Genomic DNA, 26398 nt, shown 5'->3' on the forward strand with positions numbered 1-26398 from the left:
ACCTGGAGCCTGGGGTGGGAGGCTTGTTTTTCAGTAGATAACTTTTTGATTGTGCAGTGAGTCAATAGGGTTGTTACATTCTCTGAGCCAGGAGAAGGCTATATAAAGCCCTGATGTGTAGCTTTGTTTTGGGGCTCACTTTGAGAAGTCTTCTGTGATTTGATCAGATGAAACTCTGGGAAGCCGTTGTCCAGAGCCCCGGGCTTTGAAACCCAGATGTTGATTTGGTATGGATGTAATGGTTGGACAATTTGGAAAACTGTCTACTTGATCTGTTTCTCTGTCTTGATAATTCTGTCCGTATATTCTGAAGTTCGGGGTGCTGACCTTTTTCCCCTGAACTAGGTAAACGATATATATTTGACTGATTAAAGTAAGCTTGTTAACCCATTTTGAGTTGCTTTCCTTTAACAAAGCAGATCCAAGAACCTGTGGTGGCAGCGACCCTCGGGTGCTTGCTGCTATACAAGGGCAACTAGGATGAGAGGTCTAGAGACCACATACTATGAAGATAAAATGAAAGAATGACAGATATTTAGCCTGGCAAAAACAATATTTACAGGGATATTATCATTCTCTTCAAATATCTGAAGGGTCATCCTATGGGAAAAGACAGTATTCAATCACACAATTAACAAGCATTTATTAAACACCTATCATGTGTGAAGTATTGTGATAGACACTGGCACATTTTCTGTACTAGTATAAAGCTATTTTTTGGTATTAGCACTAAGCATTCTTTGTATAAGTACAAAGAATAAAACAACCCTACTCTCCAAAGAATGAAACAATCCCTCCTCTGGAAGAGCTTACATTTTAATGGGGGAGACAATATATACATATATAAGCAAATAAAGAATAAAAAGAGAATAAATACAAAATGGTTTAGAAAGGAATGTATTAGCAGTAGGTGGTGCTTAAGCTGCATCTTGAAGAAAAGAAAAATGATTCTGTGAAGCAGAGAGAAGGAGAGGGTGCATTCCAGGCATCAGGAATGACCACTGCAAAGGCAATGAGATAGGAGACATAGTGTCCAGTATGAGGAACAAAGAAAGACAAGGCCAAATTGAAATGCAGAGTGTTGCAGGGGGGTGTAATGATCACTGAGGCTGGAAAGATAGGTTGGGGCCAGATTGTATATGGCTTTAAAAGCAAAACCAAGGAGTTAATATTTGATCCTAGGAGCAAGAGGAAGCTACTGGAATTTGCCAAATGAGGGAGTAACAGAGTCAGATTTGTGTTTAAGGAAAATCACTTTGGCAGCAAAGACAGGAGACCAATTGGGAGGCCTCTGTAAAAACCTAGTTGAAGGGTGATGAGGACCTACAGTGGTAACTGTGTGAGTGGAAACAAGGGATCAGATGTGAGAGATGTCATGAAGTAAAAATGGTGTTTGGCAGCTAGACATGTGGGATAAGTAAGGAGTCAAGGATAATGCCAGGGCTATTAACCTGGGAGACAGAAAGGTTGGTGGCATCTTCAAAAAGAAAAGGAAAAAGAAAATTTGGTAGGAAAGGTGAGTTTGGTTTTAGACATGTTGAATTTCAGATGTCACTATGACATAGTTTGAAATATACAATAGGCAACTGGTAATGTGGGATTGAAGCTCAGGGGAGAGACACTGTGTGTGTGTGTATGGGGGGGAGGTCACATGGTCAGCAGCTAGTTGGCACAGTAGACAGAACTCGTGACATGGAGTCAGGAAGACTCATCTTCCCGAGTTCAAATTTAGACTCAGACATTTACTAGCTGTGTGTCTTTTGGACAAATTATCTGATCCTATTTGCCTCAGTTTCCTCATCTGTAGAGAAGAAAATGGCAAACCATTCCAAGATCTTTGCCAAGAAAACCCCAAATGATATCACAAAGAGTTGGACACAACTGAAACAACACAACATTTACTAATTAATATATGTATTGTGTGTGTGTGTGTGTGTGTGTGTGTGTGTGTGTGTGGTCACATGGTCAGCAGCTAGGTGGCACAGTAGACAGAACTCATGACATGGAGTCAGGAAGACTCATCTTCCTGAGTTCAAATCTAGACTCAGACATTTACAAGCTGTGTGTCTTTTGGATAAATTATGTGATCCTATTTGCCTCAGTTTCCTCATCTGTAAAGCTACAGAAGAAAATAGCAAACCATTCCAGGATCTTTGCCAAGAAAACCCCAAATGATATCACAAAGAGTTGGACACAACTGAAACAACACAACAATTACTAATTAATAGATGTATTGTATATGTGTGTGTGTGTGTATGGATAGATCTGTGAGTCATCTGCACAAAGAAGATAATTAAATCCATGGGAGCTAATGAAGTTACTAAGAATATATAGAATGTCGACAAAGAAGAGAAAGGGCCTAGAATAGTACCACCCACAGGTAGGGATCTTAATGTAGATAATGAGCCAACAAAGGAAACTGAGGAATAGTCAGACTGGTAAGAAGAGAACCAAGACAGAAAAGTATCATGAAAACTCAGACTGGAGAAAGTTTCCAGGTGGAGAGTAGCCAACAATGTCTAATGCAGTAGACAGGTCAAGAAGGATGAGATTTGAGAAAAGTAGGTTGGATTTGGCAATTAAGAGTTCATCAGTAAATTTGGAAAGCCTATTTGCCTCAAATTTCATTTGAGTGACAATATTAGAAGCAAGAATGCAAAGGGTTAATGACAGAGTGAGGTGAGAGTGGAGGCATTAAGGAGAAATAATATTTTCAAGCAATTTGGCTAAAAAACGGAAGAGAGAGCATGATAATAGTCTAATGACAAATTTTGTAAGGATGGAAAAGACTTGCATGTGTTTGAAAACAGCAGAGAAGAAACCAGTAAATAAGATGAGATGAAGCTGAACAATAGAGAGAAGGTATGACTGAAGTTGTAATATGCTAGAGAAGGTGGGAAGGGATTGGATCAAGTATGCATGTAGAATTTTGGCCTTGGCAAAGTGAAGGTCCACCTGACAGAAACTGGCAAGGAGGAAAGACTAAATGATGATACCAAAGAGTTTTGAGATGAAGAGAACTGAAGAAGAGGGTCTAATTGGTCTCAATTTTTTTTTTTAGAGGGGGAATGCAGGGCAATTGGGGTTAAGTGACTTGCCCAAGCTCACATGGCTAGTAGGTGTTAAGTGTCTGAGGCCAGATTTGAACTCAGGTCCTCCTGACTTCAGGGCCGGTGCTCTATTCGCTCTGCCACCTAGCCACCTTGGTCTCAATTTTCTCAGGAATGATAGGCAAGTCAAAGTCCTCAGCTGACAGAGAAGGAGAAGGGGTAGATGTCAGAGGCTTGGGAAGAGAAGAGGGTTTGGAATAGCTTCTTTTGGAAGTGATACAGAGAACCAATAAGGGAGGAATAGGAGTACTGCCTTATTGCAGTAAAGGCCCAGTTAATGTTAGAAAACATGGATTTATAATGTACCCAGTCAATAGAATTCTGTGACTTTCTCCAGCTCCATATAGCAGTCTCCGAGTAGGACAATAGGGACAGATAGTATAACCTGAGGCTGACAACTAACAAGATATATGAGCAGCAATAGGATAAGGGGACAAGAGATGTGAGAGTAGAGGCAAATGCAAAGTTGATATGGTTATCTATTGGGTTGAAAATGGAAGGGGCATAGGGGCGGCCAGGTAGCACAGAGAGTAAGAGCACCAGCTCCAGTGTCGAGATGACCTGGGGATCGAATCCGGGCTCAGACACTTAGCACCCACCCAGAAACACCTGGCCTTGTAACCTTGAGCAAGTTACTTAACCCCAATTGCTTAAAAAAAACGTGCTATCGAAAATGGAAGGGGCAAAGTTGATATGGTTATCCAGTGGGTTGAAAATGAAAAGGTGGTGCAGTGAATAGGGCACAGGCCCTGGAGTGAGGAAGACCTGAGTTCAAATGTGGCCTCAGACACTTAACACAAAAACTAGCCATGTGACCTTGGGCAAGTCACTTAACCCCAATTGCCCAGCCTTCCCCGCTTCAAAAAGAAAAAAGAGAAAATGAAAAGGGAAGACAGTGAAGTCAGACCAGAGCTAAGTACCCAAGAAAGTACTGAGGGATGGAGAGAGTAGAGGTCTCAATGAGTGAAGAATAGGTTTAGGGGTATTAAGGGCAGGGAGAAATGGAATGAAAAGAGGTTATGGCCAGAAAGAGAAATGTTAGTTTTAAATTAATGAAGTGAAACACTGGTATGTGACCTAGTATGAGATCTGGTATGTGACCATCTGTAAGTGTGGCTGAGGCAGAATCATGGTCATAGGATTTAAGAAAACCAAGGAATTAAGAAGGCAGGAAGTTAAAACACTCCATATCCTCTTCATTGATTAAGATATGATGCATGTCTTTTCCAAAGGAGTAAGCAATGAGAAATAAACTAAGGAAAGAAAACTCCTCAGCATAAAATCAATTCTCTCTTTAGATGGCTTTTGACAGATCTGAAGTGCAAATCCCTGAACATCATCATGATTGGGTCTAGGGACTAAAATAAATCAATTCTCTAACTCCTTTGATTCTGATGACAAGTTTGTTGGGGAACATAAGCCTGTGTAAGAAATTCCAGCATAGAATACTTCAATTATCCAGACAAATAAAAGGAAACTGTTACAGAGATAATTTAAAGAATTGAGAATCTCCAAATTATGCTTTTTCTTTGAAATGCATCTGTGTTCTTTAATTTCTGCAAAGACTTCAAAATAGGGATTTCCCAACACTTTATATGAAAGAGAAGCTATATTTATGAAAACAAGGTCCCGATATGACTAAAACAGCTATATAGTTTCTTGATCTTCAAGAGAAGGCATTGAGTAAGCAGATGATAATACTATGGAGTGGCTCATAATAAGATCTGCCCTGATAAATAGAGACTGTCATACCAATAAGAAGTTTAATGAAACATTCACTGTATTAAGTATGAACAAGGGCAGTGAAAACTTGGGCTTGTTCACTTGATTCCCTTAATCAATTATGTAGGTCTCTTTGAATATATGACCATTCTTATCAAATCTTCCAAACACCTACCAAGTGGAATAAACAGTCCAATATCCTCCATCTCTTCTTCATTCTGATGAGCTGGAGTCCTGGTAGGATTTTCTTGAGGAGAAGTAAATCCTCCTGGTTGGGAGGATTTCTTTGGCTGAGTTCCAAGCCTTGCAGAGTGGCTCCCTGCTTGCTGTAAAGGCCCCTCCTCTTCAGATTGCATTTGAGGTTTTCCTGTAGAAAGGTCACAAATGTAATGCCATATGGTCAGTATTCACATTCTTTTGTACTATAAAAAGCTTTCTAGTTAGTCAAGCAACACCATGATAACAATGCATGCCAACATATTAGTACACATGCATTACTACTTATGTGGATGGAGAGGCCTCAAACTTAAACTAGGCTCTTGGATAAGTTGTCATAAGTCAAAATTATACAAGTAGAACCTGTTTTTTGCTACAGAAATAATGTGTGTGATAAACATGTTCCTGAACCAGGTATAAAAAGAACCACAAACATCAAATTAAATGTACCACAAGTTATATGTAAGCAGGAGATAATTTTCATCAGTTGCTGTAAAAGAAAAAGTTAATCTCCCTGTAGCCAACCCTGCAGTCAGAAACATGTCCAAACTTAAGTTCTGTCCTGTATTGTTTGTCCAAACAGTCTGCTTGAGGCAGCCACATCAGCTCACATGGATTCAACCCAGCTAAAGACCCCATCTACATATCAAGCTCCCACTTCTTTCCTCAGCCCTGGGTCAATATTTCCAACCATCTGCTAGATATTTCCCCCTGGATATCCCATAGGCATCTTAAACTTAACATGCCTAAAACAGAATTCACAATCTGTCTCTTAAAACCATACCTCCTCCTAATGTCTCAATTTGTTAAAGATACTATCCAGGTTTGCAACCTAGGAGCAATCCTCTATTATTTTTCACTGCCTCTCCCCCCACATCTAATCACACACCACAACCACCCTAGTTCAGGTCCTCATCAGCTCTCACCTAGACAACAATAGCCTCATAATAGATCTCCCACCCTTGAATCTCTCTGCCAATCTTTCTTCTACACATCTGCCAAACTGGTATTCCTAAAGCACAGGTTGGATCATGTTTCTCCTTTCCCTCTAGGATAAAATACAAACTCCTGTTAAGGGTTTAAAGCCTTTCACAATCTGACTCCAGCCTACCTTACACAATCTATACTTCAGCCACACTGGTCTGACATTCCATCTTCTCTTCACAAACAATGCTTTTCCCTGTCTCCCTTCAAAGCTCACACAGCTCAAGTGCTCATTTTTGTTCTTCCCTCATTCTCTAAGAAGACCAATGACACCATGAAGGTGATGTCTTGATTCATACATAAATTGGATTTAAGTGAGTCAGAGAAGTCATACCTCCTTCAGGAGGTCCTTCCCAATTTCCAGTCGGTGCCCTTGTCCCAAGTCCATTGCATATTTATTTTGTAATAAGGTAGTATCCTTTTCTTATATGGACATTTTATTTACTGAAAAGGGCAGAAATGGGACACGTGTGAAACTCAGAGAAAAGCAGCTTGACAAGAAACAGTGTTTTTTTAATTCAAATTTATTATTTTTTTCAGCATTCATTTTTTTTTTTAATTTTGAGTTTCGGGGTGGCCAGGTAGCACAGCGAGTAAGAGCACCGGCTCCAGTGTTGAGAAGACCTGGAGATCAAATCCCGGGCTCAGACACTTAGCACCCACCCAGAAACACCTGGCTGTAACCTTAAGCAAGTTACTTAACCCCAATTGCTTAGGGGCGGCCAGGTGGCTCAGTGAGTAAGAGCACCGGCTCCAGTGTCAGGAATGACCTAGATCAAATCCGGGCTCAGATACTCAGCACCACACCCAGAAATAACTGGCCCTGTAACCTTGAGCAAGTTACTTAACCCCGATAGTGCATTAGTGTCTCAGTCTTTCCACATCTCCTCCAATATTTGTCATTTTCCTTTTTTGTCATATTAGTCAATCTGATAGGTGTGAGAAACATAAGCAGTTCTAAGAATAACTGAGAATAAAGCAGTCCCTCAGATGAAAGTACTTGAAGAAAAACATATAAACTTCTGAGAGGACTGGAGTGAAAGCATGTCTGGTTGATTTTAAAGAGTTACAGTGTATTGTTTCCCAGAGGCTAATTTGCATATGACTTGTTTTAAACTCTGAATCAAAAACTCTTCTGGGATAACTGTATGAAGCTATCAGTGTCTTATCTAACAGAAATGTGGATTTGGGGTTTCTTTCAATCTAAGATAGAGAATAGTCATTACACGTTAGGAAATTCTGATTCTGAAACATTAGAAGTCAAAGTAGAAGCCAAGAAAGCATGGAAAGCAGCATAAAAGAAGCAGAAAGAAGGCAAAAGAAACCAAAGCAGCTGAGTTCTACTGACATCAGCTGACTGGAGACAAGAGGCTCTGGTGTTGATTCAGAGACCTACTAAGATGAGAGGAAAACTTTCATCCTGGAGACTGATTGGAGAAAGTAATATTCTATCCTATACAAAGAGGATAGGATGCTATGCCCACTCCATTGAATATATGCAATAGAGTGGTGTACTGATTACTTGGCATGAGCAAAAACTGGGATATGGTCTTATCATATGACAGCATTGGTAAGGCACATCTTATACTTCTGACTCAGCATATCTAATCTTGGCCGGATAAAACCAGACTGAGCTAGTTTCCCCAACTTTAGTCAGTTCTTTTAGCTGAGTGCTAGAAATACACATGAATTTCACAGCTCTCTTTAGCTGTGCTTTTTAATTAAGAATGGCTATCACTCCAAGAAAGCATGCAATAGTTTTGGCTCTTAAAGAATATACACACTACAGTAACTCTGATATGGCCAGTTGTTGTTGGGGGGAAGTCAAGTGTTTCAAGAATTATTCAAGCACACAACAAAACAGGATCAGCTGCAAAAAAAAAGCAAGGAAAAGTGTTTTTTTTTTAAATGACTACCACCGCCCAAAACCCACCAATCATTACTGTGAAACATCTTAATTAATCCTCAGAAACAAGTAAAGATCTTCAGAGGAACCTCATGGCTCAAGGGTTGTTACAACTTCCTCTATGGTTTGGATTCTTAACCTGGGGTCTACAGACCCCCATAAGGTAGAATTCAAGGGGCCTGATGCAAACTTGGATGGGGAAAAAATTACATCTTTATTTTAATGAACTTTTGAAATTTTAGCATTTCCTTCAATAACAATATTTTTTCAAATAAATTATTCTGAGAAGGAATCTTCAGGGTACAACAAAAAGAGTCATTACACAAAAAAGGTTAAGAACTGCTCTACTATGAAGCTGGAAGAACACTAGCAAAAAACCAGCTATTATTCACTGCTATGAAGAAAAAAATTTTCCTCACAGGTAAGAACATACAAAGACTAAAGTGTTGAAGATTAGAAAAAGGCAATTTTTACTAATGAACCTAATTCTTTTATTCAAGGCTATCCCAAAAATCATTGTCATAAGTTCAGGTAATCCTGTAAGATATAGGTATCTTTATTAGACTTGTAAAACATTTCCCTACAAAAAAAGATACTCTAGGGACTTTTTTTTTACTTCTGAAGATCCTGTAAGTCTTGTAGAACCTATAAGTCTTTTTCCCATGGAAAGAATCATGAACTCTGATAAATGTATTGGTATAGTGAAAAGCAGTATTCCCGAGTTCCCAACCTCTTCCCATGCTACATACCACAAAAGGTTAAGAAATTTATCCAGGGAGGCTAGGTAGTGCAGTGAATAGAGCAGCGGCCCTGAAGGCAGGAGGACCTAAGTTCAAATCTGACCTCAGACACTTAACACACAAAAAACCAGCCGTGTGACCTTGGGCAAGTCACAAGGAAGGAAGGAAGGATTTATCCAAAAGATGGTAATAAACATGCTTCAATGACCAGGGAACTCATCTGATTTAAAACAACATTGAAAGCAGATGGCTATAATCAAGGCTAAACTATTTGACAAAGATAAGCTTAATATACAATGATGAAGAATAAATGTGCCAAAATCTTGTGAGCTTCAATCTATACTTGTCAGCATAGACTGAACATGCATTATGCCAGTAGTTGTAGAGGGCTTTAATCCAGATCTCCAAGAATCTGCATGCTCCCATCCTCACACAATGTACCAAGTTAGCTAGATGACCTGAGACATTATCTAAAATCAGTAATGCTTTAAATGTGATATTGTTGTCCTTTTAATACTTTTCAACAGCTGGGTTAAAATAACTTGAAAACCATTCATTCTTCAAAAACAGCTTTACAGACCAATTTAGAGACTTAATAAACATATTTTTTATTTAAAATCCCCTTCTGCTTTATCTCCCAAAATAAGTGTTGAATAATCATTACACACTTTAAATTGAAAAGCATTCTTCACAAACAGTTGTATTTACCGATTTTGAGACCAATAAACAAACACAGGTTTTTACTTAAAATCCTCTTCTACATTATCTCCTAATAAATCCTTGGACACTTTAAATCCAGGTTGATTTTTTTTCCTTCTTAGAAAAGTAAATTCTGAAAAGCATCCCTTTCCAGAATAAGCTTGTTTCACTTACATTAAAAATGTGTTAATCAGTGTATTCACCCCTTCTTAAATTATTTTCTTCAAAACATCAAGATGTTTAGCTGCTGTGTTCTCATCTACACTGGCCACCTCTGGGGTAATTTTAACCTCACACAACTCCAAAGCAATTGAACCAACCAACACCAACACTTGACAGTAAAAGTTTCTTCAATATCTACTTCATTTCCATTTTCTTACACTTCCTTAAATAAATGTGAAGCTTTTGTCTGTCTGCACAGCTAAGACGAATGCATGTTTGATTTAATCTTCAATCCATACAGCTAAAAGATGCTCTGTCTCTAATATTAACACTTCTCTTCCTTGTTTGTGAACCCCTAAAAAAAAACTGATGCAATTTTGTCTTTTTCTTTTACTATGCCTGCATGTTTTCTATATCATGGACTCCACATTCCAATATTCTATATCATGAGTTCAGGCATTCCAACAACTTCCTATCTTAAAGTTACTATGGTCACATTCATACCATCAAATTTTCGTTCTGATGTAGTAGCAAGCTTCTTTTTTCTTGTGCCAGCAATGTTTCCAACTAAAAGATTCTTCCTTTTGTCCATTTTGTTAAGAACTCTTTTTTTTTTTTGGCTTTTTGGAGGGCAATTGGGGTTAAGTGACTTGCCCAAGGTCACACGGCTAGTAAGTGTTAAGTGTCTGAGGCAGAATTTGAACTCAGGTCCTCCTGACTTCAGGGCCAGTGCTCTACTCTCTGCCACCTAGCCATCCCTTAAGAAGTCTTTAAAAAAAAAATCAACACAATTGTTGGTTAACTAATGATATGCAGCAGCACATCTTATCCACATTCAATGACAGGTAAGTAAATGCAGGCTGACAATGTAGGGGTGTGTTAGAACCCTCAATGAGGTTATAAGTGTCACAAGTAACTGAATTTTGGTTCACATTAAATGGGCCCTGGTATCACATTACAATTCAAACCCAATCAAATTTCACATTATTTGAACTCATATTAATCATGACCTATTTACGTATTAATCAAATGGAATATTATTGAACCATAAGAAACAAACACCAAGATTTCAGAGAAACATATTATGATGTTATATTAAAATGTTATTAACACAGTGAATCAAATAATATCAAGAAAATAACAAACATAATGACAATCATGAAACAAAGAAAAAAATTAAAATGAAGCCAGAGGCTAAGGCATTGTAATGACCAATACTGACTCCAGAAAAGAAATGAGGAAAGTGCCCTCGACTTTTAGTAGAGAGCTCAGGAACTAGGGGTAAAGAATTTTGCATACACTGCTGGGACCATAATCGCTGGTTCAGTTTGTATTATTTAACTGGCTTTTCTTTCCTACAATAGGAGGATTCATTTGATGAAAGGAGTTAAGGTATATCCAGAAATAACCATGATATAAAAACAAAAGATACCATCATGGCAGAATGGAAAGAGAACTGACTATGGAGTCAATCAAATCCTGCCTATGACATTTACTATCAATGTCATGTTGGGCAAATCCCTAGGCCACAGTTTCCCAAACTATAAAAGAAGTAGGCTCAATTAGGTAACTTCCTCAATCCCTCCCAGTTACAAAGCTATGATTCTATGATCATTACATCAAAACAACATAGCTGTCCTATGGACACTGATTTCTTTCCAGTCAGGAGATGAATCATAGCACAAATTCTTTCAATGGCCTATATATAAATAATCTCTACTCAGCACATAATTTTGTGCCACAAATATGTCCTCTAGTCCATGCCCATGTAACAATTTATCTAACATGATACTCAAACTGCAGCTCTGAAGCAATGTGCAATTCTTTCATTTTGCATCCTAGAACTCTCTCCATAAAACCCTTTTTTTCTGTATTAGAATATGACCCTGAAAGCAGAGAGAAGTCTCACATCCAACCCCTAGTTCGGTCTGAAAATGTGCAGTGAAATAACAAGGACAGGAAGCTCAACCCAAAGGAGAGATTGAAGTTCTATAAGTCTGAACCTACAAAACTTTCCAAATAGATAATAGGGTTTGAATTTAGCGGTAGTCAACTGGAACAGGAACAAGTTCACAGGTATACTGCTGAGATTCAAACCCAGATAGGGAGTCTGCAAAGTTCAGAACAGTTATGCAGACCTGGATCAGACTACTCTGCACAATGTAAACCTACAAATCTCTAGTCTGAGCTAATCCTGGTATCTTTGAAGAATCTAACAATATAGCAGAATCCAAAAGTACATCAAGCACAGCCCATAAATTCCCTCTGGAACTCTATAGAGCCTGGCCCTAACTCAAATAAGAACAAGAAGAACAATGATAACAGCATTTATATAGTGTCTTCATTATCTCATTTTATCCTCATGACACCCCTGGAAGGTAGGTCTATTTATATCTTCATTTTAAAGATGAAGAAACTAAGACAAAGGTTAAGTGACTTGCCTGGGATCACACAGGTAGTATCAGCTAGCAAGATTTTAATTGAAGTCTTACTGATTATATGCCTAGCAGTCTATCCACTGAACCACCTCTAGTCCAAAGCTGGGAAGTAAAGCTGGAAGAATGAACAAATGAAAAGAGGAATTTAACATATAGCTATTATGATGACAAGGATATCCAAGACACAAACTCAGATGATAAATGACAAGCAAAACCTCAAATTAAAAACACATCTCAGGCACAAATTCAACTAGAATTCCTAGAATATATGAAAGAAGTTTTTTAAATTAAAAATTAATTTATTTATAAGTCAAAGCACTCAAGAACTGCAAAAGAAATGAGATATAGAGGAAAACCTTAGAAAGAGAATTAACAGTTTAGCACAAAAGGTACAAAACTTTACCAAGCAACAACAGACCCCTTAAGAATCAGAATAGACTAGGGCAGCTAAGTGGCACTGGCCCTGGAGTCAGGAAGACCTGAGTTCAAATCCAGTCTTTGAACTGCCTCCAAAAATAAAAAATGAGAATGGATCAAAGGGAAGTTAATGACCCCTTGAAATAAAAAATATTAAAATCAAAAGACTAAAAAGTGGAAGAAAATCTTAGGTATCTCATGGCAAACACAACTGACCTGGAAAACAGATCAAGGAGATATAATTTGAGAATCAATGGCCTTCCTGGAAGCCATGATCAAAATAAGAGCCTAGACATCATATTTTAAGAGATCATAAAAGTAAACAGCCTAGAACCAGAGGGCAAAGTGAAAATAAAAAGAATCCATCAGTGAGCTCCTAAAACTTCAAAATGAAAATTCCCTGGAACATTAAAATCAATATCTAGAGCTTCAAGGTGAAAGAAAAAATATGGCTAGCTTTAATATAAGAAATTCAAATATCAAGAAGCCACAGTCAGGATCACACAAGATTTAGCAGCCACCACCATAAAAGAAGAGAACATAGAATACAATAATCCAAAAAGCAAAATACACAAGCTTACAATAATAATAAAAGAAAAACACCTAGCAAAACTGAGTATATTCCTACAGAGTAAAAAAAGTGAAACTTTAATGAAACAGAGGACTTACAAGTGTTCTTTAAAAAAAGACAAGAATGGGGGCAGCTAGGTGGTTGCAGTGAATAGAGCACCGACCATGGAGTCAGGAAGACCTGAGTCCAAATCTGGTCTCAGACACTTGACAGTTACTAGCTGTGTGACCTTGGACAAGTCACTTAACCCCAACTACCTTGCCTTCCCCCTTCAAAAAAACGAAACAAACAAACAAAAAGACAAAAATGGTACAGAGACTTTGAAATTCAAACTGAGTCAAGAAAAACATAAAAATGTAAATATAAGTTGACCAATCATAAGAGACTAAATAAGGATGACGTATTTCCATTCTAATATGGGGAGATGATGTCCCCTCAGAACCCAGTATCATAAGACTGCCTAGGAGTGGTTTTGTTGTGTTTTGACAATCTCAAAAGAAGAAAGTAAATGGAGAGGAAAAAGGAGGAGAAGAGAAAAAAAAAGTCAAGGCAGGAGAAATTATCTCACATAATCAAGTAGTTTCTTAAGTAAAGATCTATACAAGCAAGGAGTGAAAGAGGGGAACCTCACTTTCATCTGAACTGTTAAAGTAGGGAAAAATTATACACACCCAACTAAGTGCAATAATAACATTTCACTGAACCAAGAAACTGGAGTGAAAGTGAAGAAAGGATGGGGGGAAGGGATGATAGAGAAAATAGTATCAGGGAGGAATTGGTAATATGCAAAAAATCTCTAACCATAAAGAGTGTACCATGAAGAGGAGTTTAAAAAGAAAGAAAGGATAAAAATCTATGATTGAGCTCTAGGCAAGGAAAAGATTAAAGGAACAGGAGAGCAGAAGCAAATCTAGAGCACTGGATCTGAACACAGTATATCATTTACCATATCATTAACACATCGTTGTAAAGGGGGAGAGGGCAGGAGGCAACAAAAAAAGATAAAAAAAAGCATAAGAGAATAGGTGGAAGGGAAATCCAAACTATTCCTTTTTTTTTTTTTTTTTTGCTTTTTTGGAGGGGGAGGGCAGGGCAATTGGGGTTAAGTGACTTGCCCAAGGTCATAGGGCTACTAAGTCTTAAGTGTCTGAGGTCAAATTTGAACTCAAGTCCTCCTGACTCCAGGGCTGGTGCTCTATTCACTGCACCACCTAGCCGCACCTTATAATAATTATTAATGTGAATGATATCAATTCACCCATAAAATGGAAGATGACAGCAGAATAGACTAGAGACCAGAATCCAAAAATAAGTGGTTTAAAAGAAATACAACTGAAACTTCACAGAGCTTAATTAAGGGGCTAGAGCAAAATCTATTATGCCTTAAGTAAAAAAGGCAGAGGTCATAATCATGATCCAAACAAGGCAACAGCAAAAATAGACAATTAAAAAAGACAAACAAGGAAGCTACATTATGCTGAAAGGTATCATAGAAAATTAATTCATATCAATATTAAACATTATATGTACCAAACAGCATAGCATCTAAATACTTAAAGGAAAAGCTAAATGAATTTTGGGGAGAAACATATGGTAAAGCTATAATAGTGGGGGACCTCAACATACCCCTTTCACAAAAGACAAATCTATCAAAAAAAAAGAACCTGAAGAAAATTTTAGAAAAGTTAGGCATGATAGAAAAATGGTAATTATTGAATAGGAATAGAAAGGGTATACACATTTCTCAGTTGTGCCTCGAATCTTGACAAAAAATAATCAGGTATCATATTAGGGCATACAAACTTCCCCAATAAATGCAGAAAAGGAGAAATATAAAATAAATCTTTTACATACCACAACAAAAGAAAAATTTTATTCAATAAATAACCACTTACAAAATAATTAGAGATTTAAAGTATGGGTAGATCAAAAAAACCACAGAAACAATAATTCCATTAAATACAAATGAAGTAACATAAAAAGTTTAGGGATACCGGCAAAGTAGTCCTTGGAGGGAAATTTTTCTCTCTTAACACTTTCATCACAGCAAAAGCAGATCAGGGCAGATAGGTGGCACAATGAATAGAGCACTGGCCCTGGAGTCAGGAGGACCTGAGTTCAAATTTGGCCTCAGATATTTAACACAAAAACTAGCCTTGGGGGCAAGTCACTTAACCCCAATTGCTCTCCAAAAAAAAAAAAAAGGAACTTAGAAATTACAGATCAACAAGTTGGGCAAGCAACTAAAAAAATTAAAAAACCCAAACTGTACATCAAATAGTAATTCTGAAAAAAATCAACTGGATTAATGAAACTGAAAGAAAAAATTTGAATTAGTAAGTAAAATTAGAATGTTTTAAAAATAAAAGACAAACCATTAGTTAATTAGATGCAAACAAAATTATCAGTATCAAAAATGAAAAAAGATGAACTGACAGCAAATGAATAAAGACTGTTAGAAACTACTTTGCCTAATTATAATTAAAATGAAATGGATGAATATTTACAAAAATATAAAATGCCCAATCTTAGAAAATGAAACTGAATTAAGTCACAAATGAAATCTTGAAGGAAAAAAAAATCACAGGACCAGATGGATTTTATAAGTGAATTCTATCAAACACTTAAAGTATAATTAATCCATTAGGTAAGCTGATTGAAAAAACAGGAAAGAGTACTACCAAACTCCTTCTATGGTATAAATATGGCCTCAATACTAAAGCAAGAAAGAATAAAAACAGAGAAAGGAAATTATAGACCAACATCCCTAATGAATATTGATATAAAAATATTCAAATATCAAGAAGGAATTTATAGAAACACATCACAAAGATTAAACATTATGACCTTGTTGGGGTTATACCAGGAATTCAAGATTGGTACAGTATTAGGAAAACTATCACCATAAAAGGCAATTTTAATAACAAAACAAAAATTATATTATTCCACATATAGGAAAAGTTTTTAACAAAACACAATACCCATTTTTGTTAACAACAGGAATAAATGGATCTTTCCTTAATAAGTAGTATCTACCTAAAATCAAGAGTCAACATTATAATGTAATAGGGAAAACTAGAAGCCTTTCCATTAAAATCAAAGGTAAATCAAAGTTGTTCATTATCCTCATTACTATTTTACATAGTGCTAGAAATGCTGGCTAAAGCAATAACATAAGAAACAGAAATTAAGGGAATAAGTATTGGCAAAGAGGAAACAAAATGATCATTTTTCACAAATGATATATGATGGTATCCTTAAAAAAACTTAAGAGAATCAACTATAGAATTAATTGAAACTATTAATAATTTCAGGAAATAAAATAAATCCAATGAAATCATAAGCATTTCTGCATATCACCAACAAATTCCAGCATGAAAAGATAAAAAGAAAAACTCCATTTAAAATAACTACAGAGAGGAGCGGCCAGGTACATTGAGTAAGAGCACCGGCCCCAATGGCGCAATGACGTGGGGATTCGAATCCAGGCTAGCACCCATCCAGAAACACCTGGCCCTATAACCTTGAGCAAGTTATTTAACCCCAATTGCTTAGGGGCAGCCCAGGTGGCTCAGCAAGTAAGAGCACTGGCCCCAGTGTCAGGATAACCTGGGGATCAAATCTGGGCTCAGATACTTAGCACCACACCCAGAAATAACTGGCCATGTAACCTTGAGCAAGTTATTTAACCCCAATTGCTTACAAAAAATTAAATAAAATAAAATAACTACAGAATGAGTACACCTGCCAAGACACACATAGGCACCATATGAATATAAAAACCTAAAATCCTATGAAAACAAAGACCTAAATAAATGGAAAAATAATACTTGCTCAGGAGTAAGCTGAGCCAATATAATAAAAATAATACTACCTAAATTAATTTACTGATTTAGTACCACACCAATCAAGCTACCAACAGATTAATTAATAGAGCTAGAAAAAAATAATAAAAATTCATCTCAAGGAACAAAAGATTGAGAATTTCAATAGTAATAAGGAAAAAGTGTCAAGGATAAAAGTCTAGATGGACCAGATCTCAAACTATACTACATAGCATTAATCATCAAAGCAATTTGTTACTGGCTAAGGAATAGTTTCAACTAGTGGAAAAGATTAGATACACAATATACAGGAACAAATGAGCACAGTAACCTAATGTTTGATAAATGTGAAGATCCCAGCTTTTGGGTAAAAACCTCACTATTTAACAAAAACCACTGGAAAAACTAGAAAGCAATATGACAAAAACTAGGCATATACCAACATCTTATATGGTATACCAAGATAAAACTTCAAATGGGTACACAACATAAAGAGTAATATCATAAACAAATCACAATAGAAAATAGAAAATATCTTTCAGAACTATGGATAAGAGAAGAATTCATAGCCAAACAAAAGATAAAGAGAATCACATAAGATAAAATGGATTTTTTTTATACAATTTTGTATACAATTGTATACAAAATACAATTTTGACTATGTAAAATTTAGACATTTAACCAAGTGCATCAAAAATTAGAAGGAAAGTAGATAACTGGGAGAAAAATCTTTGCAGCAAGTTTCTCAGAAAAAGGCTTTATTTATAACATATGGGGAACTGATTAAAATTTTTAAGAATAAGAGCCTTTTTCCCCAGTTGAGAAATAATCAAAGGATATGAAGAAGCAATTTTCAGAGGAAAAAAATCAAGCTATCTATAGTCATATGAAAAAATATTCCAAATTACTATTAATTAGTAATAACTATACCTATCAGATTGACAAAGATGATCAAAAAAAGGAAAATGACAAACACTGGAGGGGATTTGGGGAAACTGGAATATTAACGAATTGTCTGTGGATCTATGAACTGGTCTATCTGTTCTGGGAAACAATTTGAAACCATAGCCTAAAAGTTACAAAACTATGCATACCCTTTGATCCAGTGACACCACTAGTAGGTCTAGACCTTAAAGAAATAAAAAAAAAATTGTTTTAAAAAAGAGGAAAAGGTCCCATATACACACAAATATTTATATACAGGTTTTAATTAGTGCAAATAAACAATCCCTTAATAAACTGCAAGTATCTAAATTCAAATAATTTACGTAAAATACAGTAATTGGTTCCAGCCCAATGAAATTATGCAGTGTGAATTAGAATAATGCGACCACTTAAGGGGAGTCTTTATTCACACTAATCAGGACCTACCTGTCTAGTAGTTCTTTTTATGGCGGCAAAGAACTGGCAACGAAAGGGGTGCCCATCACTGGGTAATGGCTAAATAAATTAGGGTACATTAATTAAATGGAATAGTATTGTGCTATAGGGGATGGTTTCAGAGAAAAAGGAGGAAGACCTATATGAAATGAATCAGAGTGATGAGCAGAACCCAGATAACAATTTACACTACACCAACAACAACATAAAGACAAGCAACTTTGGATTCAGGATGCAGAAAGAGGCATATTTTTTGGGCACAGCCAATGCAAGAATTTGGTTTTGCCTGACTATGCACTGTGCTTTTCTTTCCTCTTCAATGGGGAGGGAGGTATAAGAGAAGATAGATTTTTATCTAAAAACAAACAAAAAAACACCTTTCTCCTGCCTTGGCTTTTACAAAACAACTCTATCCTGGTTTTCTTTCTACTTCTGCAATGACTCCTTTGTAATATTTTTCCTCCTCCACAAGTCCATTCCTCAGCTTCTCTCCTTTCAGGAGTGAGTGCCAATTCCCTCAACTTAAATAATCATCTCTATGCTGATGATTTCCAAAGCTACAACTTCAAGCTAGCTTGTTACCCACATTCTCCCACCTTTTATTTTCAACTGCATACTATAAATGTTTTCTCTCCATCTTCCTCAAATGCAACAGATTGAAAACTGTACTCATCTGCTCTCTCAAAAGCATCTGCCCCTCTCCATCACCCTAATTCATTTAAAGGCACCACCATTCTTCCAAGCACCCAAGCTCAAGACCTTAAAATCATCTAATTTTTCTCTTCTTCTTCCCCAGTACCAATCAGCATGTCCTATCAATTCCTTCCTAATGCATCTATCATATTCACCCCCTTCCCCTTCATTTCCACTGCCACTATTCTATGCCAGACTCATCACTATATGCTTGGAAGCACAATTATAACACTGAGAAATATAGGGATCTAAGAAAGCATCTTGTCCTCTTATTTTGCAGTTAAGGAAAATGTAGCCAAAAGTGAGGCAACTTGTCCAAGGTCACATGGTTAGACTAGACCTTAAAAGACCCAGGATCCCACTCTTCTCACAAGTGGTTTCACCTGACCGATGCAATCTTATCTCCCATTACAGTTATATAATTGTGCTTTAATTACGCTTCCCAGATATGGTGCTTTTTACAAATTGAAGGTTTATGACAACCCTGCATTGAGCAAGTCTATCAGCAAGTCCAAAAGAATGTGCTAACATTATATCTCTGTCACATTTTGGTAATTCTCACAGTAATTCAAACTTATTCATTATTAGTATATCTTTTATAGTGATCTGTGGTCAGCAATCTTTGATGTTACATGTAATTGTTTTGGGGCACCACAAATTGCACCCACATAAGATGGTGAACTTAATAAATATGTATTCTGATTGCTCTACCAACCAGCTATTCTCCATATCCAACCCTCTCCCTGGGTCAAACTATTCCCAGAGACAAAACAATATTGAAATTAGGCCGATTAATAGCCTTATAATTTCCTCTAAGTGTTCAAGTGAAAGTAAGAATTAATCACTGTTGGGGCAGCCAATAGTTGGTGCAGTGAATACAGCACCGGCCCTGGAGCTGGGAGGACCTGAGTTCAAATGTGACCTCAGACACTTAAGACCTTGGTCAAGTCACTTAACCCCAATTGCCCTGCCTTTCCCCCTCCAAAAAAAGCCAAAAAAAAAAAAAAAAGATTAATCACTGTGGCAAATTCATTGCTGTCTTATTTTTGAAAACTGCTACAGCCTTTAGCAACTATCAATCAGTAATCATGAACATTGACACAAGACCTTCCACCAAGCATAAAAGATTATGACTCACTGAAGGCTCAGATGATGGCTAGCATTCTTAGCAATAAAATGCTTTTTAATTAAGGTATAGACATTTTTTAAGATATAATACTATTTCACACTTAGACTACAGTATAGTATAAACATAACTTTTATATGTACTAGGAAACCAAAAAAATTCATGTAACTCACTTTAGTGCAATATTTTTTTAGTGTAGTGTTCTGGAACCAAACTCAGGATATATCTGAGGTATGTCTGTATTTTTTTTCACAGAAAGTTCCACTTCAATGAAACTATTCTCCTTATCCATGGAACATATCATACTCTCCCTGAACCTCTCTACATATTCAGATCCCACCTATATTTCCTGTCTCTATCCAAATCCTACTTCTTCCAAAAAATTTTACCTAACTATTCCAACCCACTGATCTCTCCCTACTCTCACATCAAAAACAACAGCACCATGTAGGTTTTACTTCTAGATCTAACTTGCTATTTGACCTTGAACAGGTCACCTTGTACTTCACTGTGGAACCACAGTTCTCTTATCTGCATATAAGAGGGCTGGACTAAATAATCACTAAAATTCCTTCCAATTCTAAAATCCTATCATTCTTTTTTTTTTTTTAAGCAATCAGGGTTAAGTAACTTGCTCAAGGTTACATGGCCAGTTATTTCTGGGTGTGGTTCTAAGTATCAGAGCCCTGATTCGAAACCAGGTCATCCCTACTCTGGGGCCGGTGCTCTTACTCCTGTAAGTTGTGCTACCTGGCTGCCCCTATCCTATCATTCTTAAAAGCATCTTTTTTGTCCTTATCACCCTTTTGGCTAAGAATCATTATTTTGCTTTATATGGTTTTCTTCTTGCTTCATATTTGTTCATTGTCTCTAAATGATATTGTGAACTTTGTCATAGCCCTACAGATACTAGAAAAACAAAAAGTCCTCAATAAATAGTACAGAATCATAGAAGTTAAATTTAGAAGGGACTTTAGTGCTCTTATATAGTAATCTCCTATGTAAAACAGGAAGCTCTTCTACATCCTTTATAGATGGTTAGATATCAATACTGTCATAACACTCCCTATTAACTCAGTCTACTACATTTTTTTATCAGCTCAAACTAGTAAAATATTCTTCCTTTTGTCAAGCTGAAATCTGCCATCAATTTCATTGTTCCTACTTCCATCCTATGAAGTAAATTCAACTTCCATATGATAGTCCTCCAAAAATTTAATGACATCTCTCTTTTTCCTCTCTCTCCCAAAACTAATATCTAATACCACTAAATAATTAATTACTCATAATACATTCTCTAATTTTTCAATGTCTCTTTTGAAATGTGGTACCCAAAACAGAACATCATAATCCAAACGTGACGTGGTCAAGATAGAAAAACAAGCACTTACATTTCTCTTGTCTTAGGACATTATTTTTCTATTAATCCAGCCTATTAGATCAGGATTTTTTGGAAGCTACATTAATAAAGATTCACCTTAATACATTATTAGATTTAGTCCATCATTCCATTCTGTTGAGATTTTCTTGAATCTTGATTTTACAATCAAGGCGTCTTGAATCCTCCTCTAAACTCCCAAAAATCTGTCTCTTTCTTATAAAGTTATACTTACTTTATTCTATTTTGTAATAGTTTTTTTGGTGTATGTGTGCATATCCTTTATTCTCTACTCTTAAGTTTCTTGAGGGAAGAAATTATATCTTAGTTAATTTTGTGGTACCTTCAAGATAAGTAAACACAAAATACAAAGTAATTTGGGAGGAGGCTATTGATAAGTGGGGGGACCAGAAAAGGCCTTTCGGGAGGTGACACTTTCTGAGCCTTGAAGATTAAGGGGATGTCTAAGCAGAGGCAAGGCAGGGAGAAATATATTCCAGGGAAAAAAAAAAGTTCCAAAGTCCAGAAGTGAAGAGATGGAATGCTATGCATGGGAAACAGTAAGTAGGACAGTATGACTAAAACACTGAGAGTAGGAGGAGAAGTAACATGTTATCAGGCTGGCTGGAATCTGACTGTAAAGAGTTTTAAATGTCAAAGAGGGAAGTTTATCCGAATGGGAAAAAGGAGCCAGCAAAGCTTCTTGAACTGAGGAGTGATATGGTTAGACCTATACTTCAGGAATGTCAATTGTCAAATTGACCTGTGTGCAGGATGAACTGGTGAGAAAAGAGAAATTAGGTGGATACTGAAATGGCAATACTCTAGGCAAGAGGGGATGAGATAGCTGACCTAGGGTGGTAGCTATGTGAGAAGAGAGGGAGGGAGAGTGAGAGAGGGGAGAGGAAGGAGGTGAGGGAAACAGGGATAGGGAGAGAGGAAGGGGGGAGAGAGAGGGAGAGAGGGAAGGAGGGGAAGAGAGAGAGATGAAAGATCTAACAGTAGAGTCAATACGACTTGGCAAGTGATAGGTTATGGGGAATAACAGAGAGTGAAAAGTTGAGCATGATTGCTGAGTTACCAACTAGAAGAACGGTGAAGTCCTCAAAAGAATTAGAGAAGTTAGGAAGGGGAGTTTCTTAGACATATGGCGGGGAAGGGAAGAATAAATTTTGTTTTCGATGTGTTGAGTTTGAGATACCTATGGGACACCCAGTTGGAAACGTCCAGTAAGCAACTGGTGATGTGGTACTGGAGCTCATGGAAAGATCTATCTGGTAGTCTTTTGCTCAGAAATGATCCATGAGAGCTGATGAGATTACCAAGTCAAAGAATACAGAGAAAGAAAAGAAGATGACCCAAGGGAGAGCCTTGGGGGATACCTAGAATAACAAGACAAAACAGGGATGAAGATCCAATAAAGGAAACAGAAAAGAACCAAAAGAGCAGTGTCGGGAAAACCCAGGACAGAGAGAGTATTCAAGAAAGCACTGGTCAAAGCAGCCAAATGGTGCAAAGGGGTCAAGAAACATGAAGACTGAGAAAAGGCCACTGGATTTAGCAATTAAGAAATAACTGCTGACCTTGGAGAGAACAGTTTCAGCTAAGTGACAAATCCAAAAGCCAGATGGAAAGAGAGAAGAAAGGAAGTGGTTGCTTAAAAAAAAACTTCTTCCAGGTGTTTGATTGTGTAAAGGGTTAGAGATATACAGGCTGCTGAGGGGAATGGCAAGGTCAAAAGCCAAAAAAAAGTCAACTCTTTTTTTTTTTAATTCCCAAAAAATATTTCGTGAATATAACAGAAGCACTAAAGGGCTTGCAGAGTCCTTCTCCATTTGCCTTAACCTTTCAAACTTAAAGATTTGTAGTGTCTCAGTGAAGAGAACATGCCTATTATTTCTTTGAAATCCAAAAGGTAAAGTTCCTCTCAAAACTGGAATTCTGACCATTTAAAAAGGGCCAATAGAAAAGGAAAAAGCAAGTTGACTCTATGTGGCTACTCCTGCCTTCTTAATCTGCCTTTCCCTTTCCTTTTTCTCCCTAGAGATCAGAGTTCCCCAAAACTCTATCATTCTTCTCATCTATATTCTCTCCCCTGGTGAACTAAGTTACTTTTCCAGCTTCAAATATATTTACACAAATGTCTCCAAAATCTATAGCCTCAGGATTACCTCTTTATCTAGTTCCATACTCTCATTTCCAACTGTTAACCAGGTTGTCTCAATACTACCTAATTCAACAAGTTCAAAACTGAACTCACTATATCTCCCTGAAAACTTACACTTCCTCCTGTCTTCCCTATCTTTCTTAATGATACCTCCCTTACAGTCACTCATACTTGAAATCCTGGAGGTATTTAAGACCCTATCATCACTATCCATTAGATATCTATTATAGCTCCTGTATCTATCCCCACCTTTCTAATGTCACTGACACAATGCTACTTCAGACCTCATTAGCCTTTGCCTAAACTATTATAACAGCATTTAATCAGTCTCCCTACCTCTAGTTTCTTACTAATCCAAGGATTTTAAACCTGGATCCATGAAAACTTTTAATATTTTGATAACTTTATTTCAACATAAGTAATTACACTTGTAATGCTATTAATTTTATTCTATTAAAAACATTATTCTGAGGAGTCCAGAACCTTCACCAAAACACCAAAGGGCTTTATGAAATTAAAAAAAAGTTTAGCCTCTGCTCTACTCCACTCTGCATGCTACCAGATCAAAGAAGCACAAGCTATTGAACTAGAAGGAACCTTGGAAAATCATCTGGCCTTCATTTTATGGGTTTTTTTGGAGGGGGGAAGGTAGGGCAATTGGGGTTAAGTGGCTTGTCCAAGGTCACACGGCTAGTACGTGTTAACTGTCTAAGGCTGGATTTGAACTCAAGTCCTCCTAACTCCAGGGCAGGTGCTCTTTTCACTGCACCACCTAACCGCCCCTAGCCTTCATTTTAAAGATGATAAAACTAAGGCCCAAGAAGGCAAAGAGAATCACGCAAGGTCACAGAGAGTAAGTAGAGTCAGGATTTGAGCCCATGTCTTATCTCTCCAAGCTCAATGATTTTTCCACTGTATTATGATACAATTGATATTCTCAATAGCTGAATTCTAAATTCAAGTTACCAAGCAAATATAACTTGCATATGTAAATGGACAACAAACTGGAAGGAATATATTTGTGTATTTCAGATTGAGGCAATTCTATTAATGTGCCTTGCTAACCTACCAAGTATATATAGCCTTCCGTCTTCCTACTTCCAAATATATGGCACTTTCTGATCGACTGAATAAGTAATCAGCTCAAAAACCTCCAATACTGACCACTGAAAAAAGCTAAAAATTCATTAAAGTATCTTCACAATCTGGCTCAAATGTGCCTTTCTAGTCTCATCTCACTTCTACCACCCTTTGGGTGAACTATATTCCTGACAAACAACAATTTCCCTCTCCCCAATCATCCAAGGCTTTATAATCTCCATGCCTTCACTCACATCATTCTCCATGTTTGGAGTGCCCTTCCTTCCTGAACCCAAATTTCTCCCTACTAAAATCCTGCCCACTCTTTAAACACCCACTCTTCCATGAAATCTACCTGGCATATAGTAAATGCTCAATAAATGCTTATTAACTGCTCCTTCCAGAACTATCTGTTCCTTCCTCTGAATTCACAGAATTTCGTTTTTGCCTTTCACGTATTTATCACATATTATCTTGCATTACATTTTGATACACTTATTATTTTCTTTCGCCTAACAGACTTTAAATTCCTTCAGAGCCATATGTATTTTTCATCTTCATATTCTCCAACTCAGTACAAAGCATAATACCTGGCAGATAGTGAAAACTGAATAAACATTTATTTAATTAGTTTTTATCAAGCTTCTAAGCTGTCAGTAATTTTTGAAGATAGTGGAAGAATAAGATGTAAATCATCTTCCCAATTTTTGAAAAGGGATGGGGTAGGGGGTGGGAGACATTATTTCTATAAATTATAGCCCAGTAAGATTTAACCCTGATTTCCAGTAAAATATTGGAAAGATTATTTATACAGATAATTTGTGAGTATTTAGATTGAGAGCTGAAAGGGACCTTAAGAAGCCATTTACTACAAGTTCTTCATTTTACAGATGAAGAAGCTGAGGCCCAGAGAAGTGAAGTGACTTGTCTGAGATCAGACAGGGACTAACAGAGGTGAGATGTGTCCTTTTATTATAACAGGTCCTTTTATTACAACCCCATTCCCACTGCACCATGATGCTTCCCAGGCATACTAAGTACAGCAGCATCAAGTCACCTCCTTATTTACATTTTAAACAGTATTACCAGATGGAGTGGCTAGGTATCGAAATGAATAGAGCACCAGCCCTGGAGTCAGTACCATTTTACAGATAAAGAAACTGAGACAGATTAAGAGGTTAAAGTGACTTGCCCAGGTTCACACAGCTAATAAATGTCTGAAGCCACATCTGAATTCAGGTCTTCCTGACTCCCAAATCCAGCACTCTCTCCAACGAACTGCCCAAAAAAGTGTGATGTTTATAACCCAAAGAAGACATAGAGGACTGAACAGGGCTTGAATATCTGAAGGGTTATCATGCGAAAAAGGGATTAGACTTACTCTATTTAGTTCCAGAAGACAGAACTGGAACCAGTGGATAGAATATAGAGAGGAAAACACCAACTCAACATTAAAACAAGACTGATAACCACTTAAAGTAAAAATAGAGTGGACTGTCTAATGACTAATGAGTTTCCCCATCATCGGACATGTTCAACTAGAGGTTAAATGACCACTTGTTAGGGATGTTGTAGAAGGGATTCTTGGGGGTAGAATGAGGCTGGATTAGATGACCTCTAAGGTATCTTTTTTTTTTTTTAAATTGAAGGACTCAAATTCATTTATTTATTTATTTTTGCTTTTTGGAGGGCAATTGGGGTTAAGTGACTTGCCCAAGGTCACACAGCTAGGGGTGTGTGTGTGTGTGTGTGTGTGTGTGTGTGTGTGTGTGTGTGTGTGTGTGT

At 37.0% G+C, this 26398-nt stretch overlaps 1 protein-coding gene across 10 annotated transcripts in view; it reads right to left on the reverse strand.

The window, feature by feature from the left end:
* Positions 1-26398, reverse strand: part of GON4L (gon-4 like) — an 81919-nt gene that overhangs the window by 51675 nt on the left and 3846 nt on the right. For 8 of the 10 annotated variants that reach the window (XM_069078073.1, XM_069078074.1, XM_069078078.1 and 5 more), the window contains one exon: positions 5008-5199. In XM_069078073.1, coding sequence (XP_068934174.1) covers positions 5008-5199 — 192 coding nt within the window. The other 2 variants (XM_069078079.1, XM_069078080.1) reach the window with 2 other exon arrangements.

The sequence above is a fragment of the Petaurus breviceps genome, unplaced genomic scaffold (assembly GCF_028583685.1).
Source record: "Petaurus breviceps papuanus isolate PSGF00001 unplaced genomic scaffold, PetGlider_PUasm1.0 91023, whole genome shotgun sequence".
NCBI lineage: Eukaryota > Metazoa > Chordata > Mammalia > Diprotodontia > Petauridae > Petaurus > Petaurus breviceps.